Source organism: Stegostoma tigrinum, chromosome 1 (genome assembly GCF_030684315.1).
Source record: "Stegostoma tigrinum isolate sSteTig4 chromosome 1, sSteTig4.hap1, whole genome shotgun sequence".
Classification (NCBI taxonomy): Eukaryota; Metazoa; Chordata; class Chondrichthyes; order Orectolobiformes; family Stegostomatidae; genus Stegostoma; species Stegostoma tigrinum.
In genome coordinates, this window is record NC_081354.1 from 67,845,469 (window position 1) to 67,859,454 (window position 13,986).

Below are 13,986 nucleotides of genomic sequence, written 5' to 3' on the forward strand. Positions count from 1 at the left end.
TGGCTCAGTGGTTAGCACTGTTGCCCACAGCGCCAGGGGCCTGGGCTCAATTCCACTCTCAGGCGACTGTCTGTGTGGTGTTTGCACATTCTCCCAGTGTCTGCATGGATTTCCTTCCACAGTCCAAAGATGTGCAAGTTCGTGAATTGGTCATGCTAAATTGTCCATAGTGTCCAGGGGTATGCAGACTAGGTTGATTAGCCCTGGGAAACACAGGGTTATAGGGAAAGGGTTGGAGGGTATGTCTGGGTGGGATGCTCTTGAGGGTTAGTGTGAACTTGATAGGTTGAATGGCCTGTTTCCATACTGTAAGGATTCTATGATTTACTGACTATTACACATCAGTATAACCAATTACAACATTTAATAATTTGCATCGACTGACAGCTTAGTCTGGTCACAAGCAAGTACTTTTTCTCAGGACAACTATGATGTGATCACTATACTATCATATATAGAGTGACTCAACAGTTGAAGTTTCACTGAATGGAAGAAGTTCATGTGCAGTTACATTTTGAGAGAAAGGGAACCAACCTTCCCTGGCCTATAAAACACTTTTAGGTTCCTTCACACCAGACAATATGAAATGTGACTGATTTAGCATCCTGAACATGAAAGCATTGAAACCTTTGATTCCAAAATATTTATAGTTATTACCAACCAGTAAAATAATTCAAAAGTTCTTTATAAATCCTTGATAAATACTAGTGGGATTGAGGGAATCAGTGTGAGTGATTGGTGGTCAGTTGTGTGTTTACCCAGAAGTGGATTAGGCTGCTCCTATCTAACACTTGCTGTGTAACTATTTGTAATGGTGTTTTAATAAATCGCATTATGCAATGGGAAATCAGCTTGAAAATCAAATTTAAGAAACATTGAATAAAAAATACTCTAAGCCACCATCTCTATCTGTGTGGCACCCCAGCCAGCTGCCACACTACTCTATTACTTCACCCACCCAGCACCCTGACCATTCACTCATTTACCTATTCACCAACATGTATAGTAGACACTTAAGCTCATTTAACAGCAGCTGCAAAATGGTGGGTATGGCTTCTCTGGTCTGTCCAGTAGCCTGCATCTCCAGAGCCCCTGCTGCATTCTCCAATCCAATGCCCGAACCCCAAAACATGTTTTCCTGCTTGTGAATATTTATCATGAAGGCATTGTCCACAAGACCTATTTCATAAAGTTCTAATTGATTGGAATTAAAGTTAACGGTGCTATAACTTTGTGTAATTATGTTATCTCAATTTTATTCTTCATTTAATGTTTTTAAATGTCTATTCCCCATAAATTAACTTGCAATTTACTGAAGCAGTAGTGATTTTACTGTAATTCTTTTCTAATGTGAAAATGTATAAACTATGTGTGAGTGAACTAAAACAGCCTTTCATTCCAATGAATTAATGTATGGCTATCAGTACATTAGTGACAACATATGTTACTCATTTTGCCATATGATTCTCCTGGAGTGACATTAAACAGGTCTTTAATCCTGATCCACTACATCTTGACAGTTAAGGTTATTTTTAGGCAAGTTTCTCCAACTTTTTGATGCAATTTCAGTGGAAGTCAATGTCAAAAATTTCCATGTTCGACTGCAGTCATTTCAAAAGTATTCATTTGGTCTAAAATTATTTTGATAAATGATACAAAACTACATTTGTTTCTCTGTCATTATAATGTGTCTTGGCAATTTTCTGATAAAGCAGTCTACATTCCACATTTACAACAGCCAACTATGGTACAGGATAACATTTCTGATTGAAATGTGAATACATTCTTTGCAGAGCTGAGCTGGCATAATTTTGATTGATTGCAATTTGATAGACATTTCTGAATATAATTAACCTGTACTGTCTATGATCCTGACAAAGATGGCTATATTAACTGGGCTAAACACAAGACGGCAGAAATGTGAGATGGCCATCAAGATAGGCAAGTAATATTTTTTAAAATTATCAAAATGTAAATACATACCATGCTGTGGTAAGTATGCAGTCATGGAAGGCTGGCCTGGAACCTGCTGATAGCTAGCATTGCCCTGACTGGGTCCAGAATGACCAACAGGCATGCCTACAGGAGGAGGAGGAGGAACCATTCCAGGGGGCACTGTAGCTGATGGGACACCAGGGGGAACAGACAGACCTTGAGCTGCAGGAGGTGGAATGGAAGATAAAAGTTGTTGTGGTTCAGACCCTTGGAATGAAGGCTGGAGTGGTGGTCCACATGGTGATGGAGTACTTGATGGATGAGCTTGAGCAGAACCTAATTATAACAAAAAGAAAAGACATGTAGCCTATAACATTTTAATACTTACAATATTTTCATAATATTAACAGTGACATTAAAGATTGGTGGGTGCTAAATGCCACAAAATAAATATTCTGTTCAGTGATATACGTTTAACAGTAATTAATGTATTGCTTCAAAATTAACAGATCTACAAGAGTAAGAAATTTTAGTTAATTACACTACATATATGGGAGATGTCTAAATATGCAAACTTTAAAATAACTGCTACACTAGCTCTACCATCTGTCTTTCTTTAAAGAGTTAGAGAGGAGTAATTTATGAATGAAAGTAATACACATTTCATAAGAGGAAACAGTTTTTAGGTCCTATTGTGATGAAGGTTTCTGTTTACATGACGTTGCCTGAATTTATGTTATTTTAGTGAGTAAAGTAAGAAGCCTGAAATCTAAATGTAAAGAGGATTGAGTTGAAAGATGTTTCAACTCATTTGAAAAGTTGGTTGTGAAAGTGAATGTTTCAGCTAATGGTAACAAAAAGTCTTGACAGGTTCAGCCATAAATGCATACACCATTTTGAGAGAAATGCAATCTGTAGACTAATCAACTTAAAAGAGCAATACTCAACGCTCATGAGCTTGCTCCTGAGGCTTATCCATTAGAGAAGAGTATCAACTATCAAAGAACTAAGAAGCAGCAGCTCTGCCAGATAATTTTGATATATCACACGGTCAGTGATATGTGGGGCATGATCATATCAGAATCTACAAATAAATTAGGTGAATAGAAAATCTGGGGATGGAAACAGAATTAATTTTAGGATGAAAACTTAATATAAAAGGAGAAATATATAAATAATATACTTCCATTGTAATAAGATTGGATATTTATAGCAATAAGCTTTATAGCTGAACATGGGACCTACTGCAATAATAGGTTTGACTAAGAAATCCTCAGAAAAGGATGCATCAGGAAAGTAAATGTGTATTGAAAATATAGCCGAACTAAGTGGAGTACATTACCTCAGAATTTAAGAAGGGAGCTTCTTTCTCAGTTATTGTTAAAGAGACTCAAATTTTTAAGTTTAACTGACAAGATCATTGAAGAATTACTCATTGTGTTGTTCATTTTGATGACCTGCATTCAGACAACCCCAAGAAGAACATTTACGTGATTTGAAGGAACTATTCAATTGGTTACAAAAAGCCAGCTTAGGCATAAATTTAGCTACAAGGTAAGTGTGCCAAAGCCATAGTTTCATCTTGAGCCACACCGCGTGACAAGGCAAAGCAGCACCTACAGAAGCAATAACGAAGCTTATCTGGGATTTTCCCATGCCAAAGGCAAAACCTAAAATTCTGCAATACATTGGTATAAAATGATCTAATTGGCTAAATGGATCAAGGGGTACGGAGAGAAGGCTGGAACGGGATACTGAGATTGCATGATCAGCTATGATCATACTGGATGGCAGTGCAGGCTTGAAGGGCTGAATGGCCTACTCCTGCACCTTTTGTCTTTGTTTCTATGTTTGTGAAATGTTGTCACAGGAAAACAATAAGGGAATTGAGTAGCCAGTTACCTTTCTAAGAAACTAAATGAGTCAACTCAAATATTCAACACAAATATTCAACATTTGGAGAAAAATACTTTGATCTGGTCTTATATTCCATATATAAATTTAAGGCTGTTTTGTTAAAGTTTAATGATACAACAACACAATCTAAAAAAATCATCCATGAAACAAGGAAAGCCAACATTATGGTGGTACCTGTTCCAGAAAAAAATTAAGCAATTGCCATGATCAAACTTGACCTGCGTAAAGAAATAGTAGGAACTGCAGATGCTGGAGAATCTGAGATAACAATGGGTAGAGTTGGATGAACACAGCAGGCCAAGCAGCATCGGAGGAGCAGGAAAGCTGGCGTTTCGGGCCTAGACCCTTTGGAGGGTAAAATGTGATTATGAAAACTATTGTGTTTAATTTGTGTATATTTTTACCATGAACAAGAAACAGAAATAATGATTTGAAGAAATTTCCATTAACAAGTGAAAATGCAATTGTGTGTGTGTGTGTGTGTGTGTGTGTGTGTGTGTGTGTGTGTGTGTGTGTGTGTGTGTGTGAGAGAGAGAGAGAGAGAGAGAGATGTAGGATTTACTAAATTATTTTTGTACGGGAGCTTGAAGAGGTCAAATACATTTTATAGTTCTGTGATGGTGATTTTTTTTACACAAAGAACGGCTTATACAATTAGTGGTAGAGACTTGGGTAGCATTGTAGAACAGGGGGACCCAGGGATGCAGATACATCTTTCTTTGAAATTTGTGTCACATATAGACAGGGTGGTTGAAAAGGCATTTGGCCCGCTTGCCTTCATTGCTCAGTCCTTTGAGTATAAGAGTTGGGAAGTCATGTTGAGGGTGTACAGGACATTGGCATGGCCTTTTCTGGAAGACTGTGTCCAGGTCTAGCCACAAACTTATAGAAAGGCTATTATCAAGCTGGAGAGGGTTCTGAAGAGATTTACCAGGATGTCGCTGCGTACAGAAGATTTGAGTTACAAAGAAAGGCTGGATAGGCTGGGACTTTTTCCACAGGAGCATGGGACATTGAAAGGCAATCTGGTAGAAGATTGTAAAATAATGACAGGTATAGATAGAGTTAATAATAGTGGCCTTTTCCATTGTGTGGGAGATTTCAAGACTGGCAGTCACATTTTGAAGGTGAGGGGAGAGAGATTTACACAGAGGGTGGTTCACATATGGAATGAATGCCTGAGGATGTGGTGGATGTGGGTATAATTACATTTAAAAGACATTTGGATAGGTACATGAATAGGAAATGTTTGGAGGGATAAGGGTTTGGAGCAGGCAGGTGTGACTAGTTTAATAAAATGTGAGGCTGGATGAACACAGCAGGCCAAGCAGCATCTCAGGAGCACAAAAGCTGACGTTTCGGGCCTAGACCCTCTGATGAAGGGTCTAGGCCCGAAACGTCAGCTTTTGTGCTCCTGAGATGCTGCTTGGCCTGCTGTGTTCATCCAGCCTCACATTTTATTATCTTGGAATTCTCCAGCATCTGCAGTTCCGATTATCTCTGTGACTAGTTTCGTTTGGATTATGTTCAACATAGCCTGTTCAGACCAAAGAGTGCATTTCTGTGCTGTCTGACTCTATGAGAAAGTCATTCTTGAACAAACGAGCAGAAAGAATTTTGAAGAAAGCATGCAGCTTAAGCTAAATGATTACACTGCAGCTCCAGAGGAGATAGTAGCACCCAGCCCTGTTGGGTCTTCACCTGCCCCTAGATCACCCCCTCACTGAGGGAAAACGGTCAGTCCTCAGTAAAGGGTTCACCTTTGTCCCCCTCCACCTACACATCAATGAATACAACTCACGCTTAGGCTTTGAATAATTTTTTGCCGCCTCCGCCTCTGCGCTTACTTCTTTAATAGTGAGCCTAACCCTCCCTCCACTGACCACTTCTCCCACCTCCAACACACCCCCTCTTCCTGGACACCACTCCAAGGCCACCTACCCTCCTTCGACCTCTGCATCTCCAACTGCCGTCGAGACATCAATCACCTCAACCTCTCCCCCATCTCACGCACTCCAACCTCTCCCCCACAGAACGTGCAGCCCTCCGCTCCAACCTCAACCTCACCATAAAATCAGCGGACAAGAGAGGCGCAGCTGTAGTATGGTGAACTGACCTCTACATCACTGAGGCCAGACGCCAGCTCTCTGACACTTCCTGCCACCGCCTCCTTGATCATGACCCTACTCCTGACCACCAAAACATCATCTCCCAAACCGTTCACAACCTCATCACCTCAGTTGATCTCCCACCCACAGGCTCCAATCACATCAATCCCCAACCCCGTACCGCCTGTTTCTATCTCCTTCCCAAAATCCACAAACCTGACTGCCCTGGTCAACCCATTGTCTCCGCCTGCTCCTGACCCACTGAACTTATCTCCACCTATCTCAACTCCATTTTCTCCCCCTTGGTCCAGGAACTCCCTACCTACATCCGTGACACCACCCACATCCTCCAGCTCCTCCAGAACTTCCAATTCCCCGGTCTACAATACCTCATTTTTACCATGGACATCCAGTCCCTATACACTTGCATTCCCCATGCAGATGGCTTAAAGGCCCTCTGCTTCTTCCTGTCCCACAGGCCCGACCAATTCCCCCTCCACTGACACCCTTATCGGCACAGCTGTACTCATCCTTGCCCTTAACAACTTCTCACTCAATTCCTTCCGGGACCTCTCTGTTTCCATCTCTGGCAACCACCTAGAAACCAATATCTATTATTTCAAGCCCACCGACTCCCACAGCTACCGAGAATACACCTCCTCTCACCCACCTTCCTGCAAAAATGCCATCACCTGTTGCCTATTCCTTCGCCTCCACCGCATCTACTCCTGAAATGAGGCATTCTACTCCCTGACATCCCAGATGTCCTTGTTTTTTCACAGACCGCAATTTCCCCTCCACAGTGGTCGAAAACACCCTGGACTGTGTCTCTCGCATTTCTAGCAACTCATCCCTTCACACCCCCTACCTGCAACAACAACCGGAACAGAATCCCCCTCATCCTCATGTACCACCCCACCGACCTCCAGATCCAACGCATCATCCTCCGGCACTTTTGCCATCTGCAATCTGACCCCACTACCGAAGACAATTTTCCCTGCCCACCTTTATCTGCCTTCCGGACGGATCACTCTCTCCGTGACTCCCTTGTCTGTTCCACACTCCCCACCAGCCCCACCATACCCGGCACTTTTCCCTGGAACTGCAGGAAGTGCTACACCTGCCCCTACACCTCCTCCCCTCACTCCCATCCCAGACCCCAAGAAGACTTTCCACATCAAGCAGATATTCACCTGCACGTCTGCTAATGTGGTATACTGCATCTGCTGTACCCACTGTGGCCTCCTCTACATTGGGGAAACCAAGCGGAGGCTTGGGGACCACTTTGTGGAACACCTACGCTCAGTTCGCAACAAACGACTACATCTCCGAGTGAGAACCATTTCAACTCCTCCTCCCACTCCTTGGACGACGTGTCCATCATGGGCCTCCTCTAGTGCAACAAATGATGCCATCTAAAGGTTGCAGGAACAGCAACTCATATTTCACTTGGGAACCCTGCAGCCCAATGGTATCAATGTGGGCTTCACAAGCTTCAGAATCTCCCCTCCTGCAACTGCATCCCAAGACCAGCCCTTTTTGTCCCTGCTTCCCTAATCTGTTCATCCTTCCTTCCTCCTAGCCCCTCCTCCCACCTCAAGCCCCACCCCCACCTCCTACCTACTAACCTCATCCTGCCTCCTTGACCTGTCTGTTCTACCTGTACTGACCTATCCCCACCCTAACTCTCCACCTACATTCATCTTTACTGGCTCCATCCCCACCTCTTTGACCTGTCCATCTCCTCTCCACCTATCTGCTCCTTTATCCATCTTCCATCCATCTCCCCCCTTCTCCCTGTATATTTCCAAATCCCCTTCCCCTCCCTTTTCGAAGAAGGGTCTAGACTCAAAACATCAGCTTTCCTGCTCTACTGATGCTGCTTGGCCTGCTGTGTTCATTCAGCTCCATGCCTTGATATATCACACAAAGTAGGTGGTGAGTTATTGGTGAAATATTTGCTTAGTTGAATTGTGATGACTTAGGAAACTACTGACCTAAAGATCTCAGCCGAGGAGAACAGTTTCATACTCCCAGCGAAGGGTAGTTTAGTTGTCACAGCCCAGACTTTCAAAAGTTGAAAGAAGTCTTAAAACTACTAACAGTGTAAGTAAATATGGCTTTTCTTAAGTTCAGTTAGGAAAAGCCAGTAAAGTAGCTTGTGTTGATGTGTCTTAAGGACACTAACTAAGAGAATCACATCTGTTTAACATACAGAAAGTTGCTGGAAGGAAATGCAACTTTGCCAATTGATTAACAAGGTTTAGAATAAAGTGAAATTTCATTGGGATTGAGTGGCTGTAGAGCATAATGCTGGGAAAAGAGTTGAAATTTTCTTTTTTGTTGTTTATGAGAATATCTTTATAAACTGTCTTGCAAATATATATGTTTTCTTTTCTTTTGTGTCATGAAGATGTTCTTTTGTTAAAAGTACAATGACAGCCTTATGTAACTCTGTTTAGAGACTGATAATCACAGTATAGGTAGCCAACTACAAAAATAAAACTTATAAGTTATTTCACTCTGAAATCAGACTTTTCCAGTAGTACTACCAACTGAGATGATAACATCAGGCTCACGTGACACATTTACAACACATTCCTAATGCTCATGTTAGTCAGAAATTGAAGCAACAACACTTACATAACTAAAATGACAAATTAACAGTTACAGTTACAATATTCACCACAGAAATGGGTGAGGTCAAAAACCACAAGACAGGCAGCCAGCATCATGGAGATAAGCTGTTGAAGTGAGCTCCCAGAATCAGACAGTGGTGTTGAATCTGCGCAGGACATGAAATTAGCGGCAGCAAGGCTAAAAGGGACAAGAAACCATAGTTTTATCTGAAAATTGACTGTAAAATGGGCTGTATTGACAACTCAATATTCCTGGTTAAAAGGTATTGAGATGAGATTTAGGGGGCAGTAGAAGTGGGGGGGGGGGTGCTGAGTTGCAATATTGATCAAGGAATCAATTATAGCAGTAAAAAGGATGATATCTTAGAAGAATCATCAAATGAGACTACATGGCTAGAGACCGAAAACAAAACTTATGCTGTTGGATGCGTATTATAGGCCCCCAAAACAGTCAAGCAGGGACAGAGAATCAAACTTCAGAGAAGCATAAGAATAATAACGTAGTAACAGTAGGAGATTTTAGCTACCCAACTATTAACTGGGCTAGTTTTCGTGTGCAAGTAGGGAGGGAGCAAAATGGTAAAATTGCATTGAAGAGAACTGTTTTAGCCAGGATGTCAAAAGCCCAACAAGTTCTTGACCTAACATTCACATGAGTCCAATAGGTGGAAGGTGCATCAGTAGGGAAACATTTTGAAGATAGTGATGATAACACTTTGTTTACTGTAGTTTATGACATTTAGTATAGATATGAGAAAGAATAAGGATGGGACATGAATATAAATTCGATACTGGGAAAAGATTTCACTAAGATAATATGCAACTTGGCCCAAATGAACTAGAAGCATCTAGCCGCATATAAAACTGTGTCAAGACAGTGGCAGGTATCCAAGGACAAAACAGTGAGAGCACAAGGCAAATACGTTCCCATAAAGACAAAAGGGTGTGGATAAGGCCAGAAAACCCTCGACTGTGAAAGGACAAAAAGGTTGGGATGAAGAATTAAAAAAAGAAGCTTTAATGACAGGTAATGAGGGCTCATTATGGCTGAGTCTCTAAGATCACATAAAAATGTTCAGAAATTAATAAAGCTAAGAGAAAGCAAAAGAAAGCACTGGCTGGTAGAATAAAGGAAGATAGAAAGATTAAAAAAAAATACATGAAGAGCAAGACCCTATGTAAGAGGAACACTCTTCAGGGAGAATAGAGGTAATCTGCACGCGGATCCAGAACATGTAGGCACAGTTCTCCGTGAATACTTACTGTCTGTGTTCAAAATGGAAAAGGATGATGCAGACACAAACTTCAGGATGGAGAACTTTGAAATCGTAGAAGAAATTAAAATAGGGAGAGAGGGATTTTACAGGTTTAGCTTCCTTAAAAGTGGATGGATCCACGGGTCTGGATGAGATGTATCAAAGGCTATTGAGGCTATCAGGGTCCCTAGCAGTAATTTTCAAATCCTCTCTGGCCACAGGTGAGGTGCCAGAGGACTGCAGGGGTTCCAACGTTATCCCATTTATATAAAATACAAGGAAGGGACAGACCAGAAAATTACAAGCCAACCAGTCTAATCTCTACACTTGGACACAAGGATTATTCAGGGATAGTCAGCATGGATTTGTTAAGAGAAGATTGTATTTTAGAAATATAATTAATTTTTTGGAGGAGATAAGCCAGGGTGCTGATGAGGGTAATTTTTTGATGTTGTCTTCATAAAATCTAACATGGCTACTGATAAAGTCCCCAATGGCAGACTGGTCAAGAAAGTCCATAGGATCCAAGGCAAGGTGACATGCCGGATCCTAAATTGGCTGATAAGCAGGAAGCAGAGTGCGATGATAACGGGATGATTCTGTGCTCAGAATTCTGATTACAGTGATAACAGTGTGAAGCTGGATGTTAAGTGGACGGAACAGTGACAAATGGAGTTCAACACAGAAAAGTGAGAGGTAATACAAATTGAGAAGACTAACAAGGCAAGGGCTTACACCAAAAGTCAGAGGACGCTGGAAAGTAGAGTAAATTGGAGGGACCTCGGTGTGTGTATATTGACAAATCCCTGAAAGTAGCAAGGCTACCTTCTGACAAGACAAGATGGTTAATAAGGTCAATGGGGTACTTGCCTTCCTTAGGAAGGGCATAGAATGCAAAGAGATATTATGCTGCTTGGACTATATAAAATGCTGATTAGGCCACAACTGCAGTCCTTTTTGCAGCTGTACTCACTATATTTAAGGAAGGATGTATTTGCAGCAAAGACGGTATAGAAGAGACTTACTAGGATACTGCCTGGACAAAGGATCAGAACAATGAGGAATATTTGAATAGTCTGGGGTGATTTTTGTTGGAGCATCAAAACTTGAAAGGGGAGCCGACAGAGTTGTATAAGATTATGAAGGGCACGGAGAGAGCGGATAAGTAGGGACCATTTCCACTGGTAGAGGGCCAACAGCCAGATGTCATAGATTTAAGACTAAAAAGGTAGAAGGCTCAGAGGAGAGTTAAAAAGAATGCTATTCATTTAGGGAATGGCAATAGTCTAGAACTCACTGACTGAAGCAGCGTTAAGTCAGAAACACTTGTAACATTTAAAAAGTATTTAGATATTCATTTGCATTGTTATAGCCTTAATAGCTTTGGGTGAATAGTAGAAAAATGGAATTATAAATCAGATTTTTGTTGACCATAATAGACAATGGCATCTTTCTGTGCTGTAAATGTCGATGTGTGATAAGCTCCAAGATATTGAAATTGTTCAAATATTGGTCAAAATTATGTTTACGTTCAGTCATCTTGTCACCAGTCTTGGTTGAGAAATATGGAGTTTGTGGGTGTAAGAATAGGGAATAGGTAACTGATCTGCTGTTTCCATTCGTACCTAACAACCCTGTGCTAAATCCTCAGCTAAAAAGATCAAGACTGCAAACAGTATGCTTAGTCTGATCTCACCAAGGCCCTATGTAATTCCATTAAGACTTTTTTTTCACTGTTTAAATGTTACAACGAGATCCAGGTGTCCTTGCACATCAGTCAATGAAAGCAAGCATGCAGGTACAGCAGGCAGTGGAGAAAGCTAATGGCATGCTGGCCTTCATAACAAGAGGAATTGAGTATAGGAGCAAAGAGGTCCTTCTGCAGCTGTACAGGGCCCTGGTGAGACTGCACCTGGAGTATTGTGTGCAGTTCTGGTCTCCAAATTTGAGGAAGGACATTCTTGCTATTGAGGGAGTGCAGCATAGGTTCACGAGGTCAATTCCCGGAATGGCGGGACCATCATACGTTGAAAGATTGGAGCAACTGGGCTTGTATACACTTGAGTTTAGAAGGATGAGAGGGGATCTGATTGAGGTGTATAAGATTATTAAGGGATTGGACGCTCTGGAGGCAGGAAACATGTTTCCGCTGATGGGTGAGTCCAGAACCAGAGGACACAGTTTAAAAATAAGAGGCAGGCCATTTAGAACAGAGTTGAGGAAAAACTTCTTCACCCAGAGAGTGGTGGACATACAGAATGCTCTGCCCCAGAAGGAATGGAGGCCAAGTCTCTGGATACTTTCAAGAAAGAGAGAGAGAGATAGAGCTCTTAAAGGTAGTGGAATCAAGGATTATGGGGATAAGGCAGGAACAGGGTACTGACTGTGGATGATCAGCCATGATCATAATGAATGGTGATGCTGACTCGAAGGGCCGAATGGGCTACTCCTGCACCTATTGTCTATTGTCTATTAAACATTGTGTGGTTCTGGTGCAAGGACACCTAAGTTTCTCCATGTACCAACGTTTCTCTCACCTGTTACTGCAGCTTGCCAAATTATTCTTCAGAGGCCATCCATCTAACTTAGACAGGGCTCATACCAATGCCAGCAAAGCAAAGAGAGAGTTGCCTGATGGAATTGAACAATTCTATTCCAAAGAACCCAACTCTAGTATCTGAATTTATGCTTGCAGTTCCTAAAATTATATCATAGACTCAAGTGTACACATAATTGACATGATCATCTGAAATGTTTGGCTCCATCACTGTAGCATGGTATAACCAACTACTATGAATTGTGGAGAAGGAAATTTCAGAACAATACAAGTAAATCATGGAAATTTAATGTCTTGGTTTACACATAGGACCAATATCTTTGAGTGAAATCACAAACATTTGTAAATAACACTCAAGTGAAGTTCATTTTGAATCACTTTTCCATGAATCCAACAATTGGCAGGTTTTAAGTTGAACAATATCTCAGGACATTTTACAAAACAAAAATATTTTCTGATTTTGTTGCATTTTCCTTACTTACTTTCTCTGAATTCTATCTATGGTAATTTCTTCCATTTGTATTTTATCAGAGGAACTTGTCAATGTAAATTACACAAATTCCAGAGGATTAAATTATCGGTTTCCCACACAAATCTAAAACAAAAAATGAGTGAGCGTAGAGATTCTGAACTGCTGAAATGTTGTAAATAAAGCACTCAACATATTTTATTGAGACTTCAAACATTCCTGGTCACCACAGGATTTGAAAATAAGTTTCTTTGATTTCGTAAAGCAACAAGACTAAATTACATTAATCAAAGCATGTCTGTCACTCAGGAAATCTTGACTTGGATGCGAAGACACATGGTCTTTAAAAGTTTCAGTTTCATCTTCCACTCTTTTGCTGTGTCAGACTCAAGTTCAAAAGAATGAAGAAATTGTAGGGCAAGACCATCATTTGGGACAACTGCAAAGAAGCCATCTAGAAACAGAAACCTTTCAAAATGCAAAATTATAAGTAAAAATTTATTTTTTGTCATCATCTTCCTCTCCCTATACTCCTAAATATTCAACTGGCTTCAGGTACTTCATTTAAACAAAGCAAAAACGACTTACCATAGTTGCTTATTTGCATCGCACCAAGCTGATTGCTGACATGCTGTGTGAATACAGGTGGTGCAGTGTTCTGGTAATTTGCCTGTGATTTAGAACCATGAGATTGAGTAGGTGGTGTTTGACCACCGTGTGGAGGAGGAGTTGCATGGCTAGAAGAAAATAAACACTTTATTTTAAAAAATAATCACAGTTATTGAGGCATTGCAACTTTGAATCCATTCTTCAATATTGGATAGTTGGTCGAAATATAACTATGTTTGACAAGTGGTGCAGTTTACAAGCAACGGAAAACCACAACAACATCAAGGCTTACTATCTACCGGACATAGGTTAGGTTTCTAAAAGACTGGATTGTGAGGTGGCAGAGAGGGGGGGCATGAGCAAAGTAGTTGTGTCATAAGCCTTGTTGGAATGCATCTAATCAGAATGGTAAACTTTGTGCGCTTCTCTTCTACCATATTGCTGGTGCAAATTTAAAAGTAAAAAGCTTTACATCATTTATGCAAGACATTTGTAG

The 13,986-nt window shown here is 41.0% G+C and overlaps 1 protein-coding gene across 1 annotated transcript in view; it reads right to left on the reverse strand.

The window, feature by feature from the left end:
• LOC125456254 (protein transport protein Sec24D) overlaps positions 1–13,986 on the reverse strand; it is a 196,665-nt gene that overhangs the window by 161,950 nt on the left and 20,729 nt on the right. Inside the window, exons 4-5 of the mRNA XM_048539223.2 lie at positions 13,470–13,618; positions 1,984–2,271 (exon numbers count right to left, since the gene is read on the reverse strand). Coding sequence (XP_048395180.1) covers positions 1,984–2,271; positions 13,470–13,618 — 437 coding nt within the window. The remainder of the gene's footprint in view (positions 1–1,983; positions 2,272–13,469; positions 13,619–13,986) is intronic.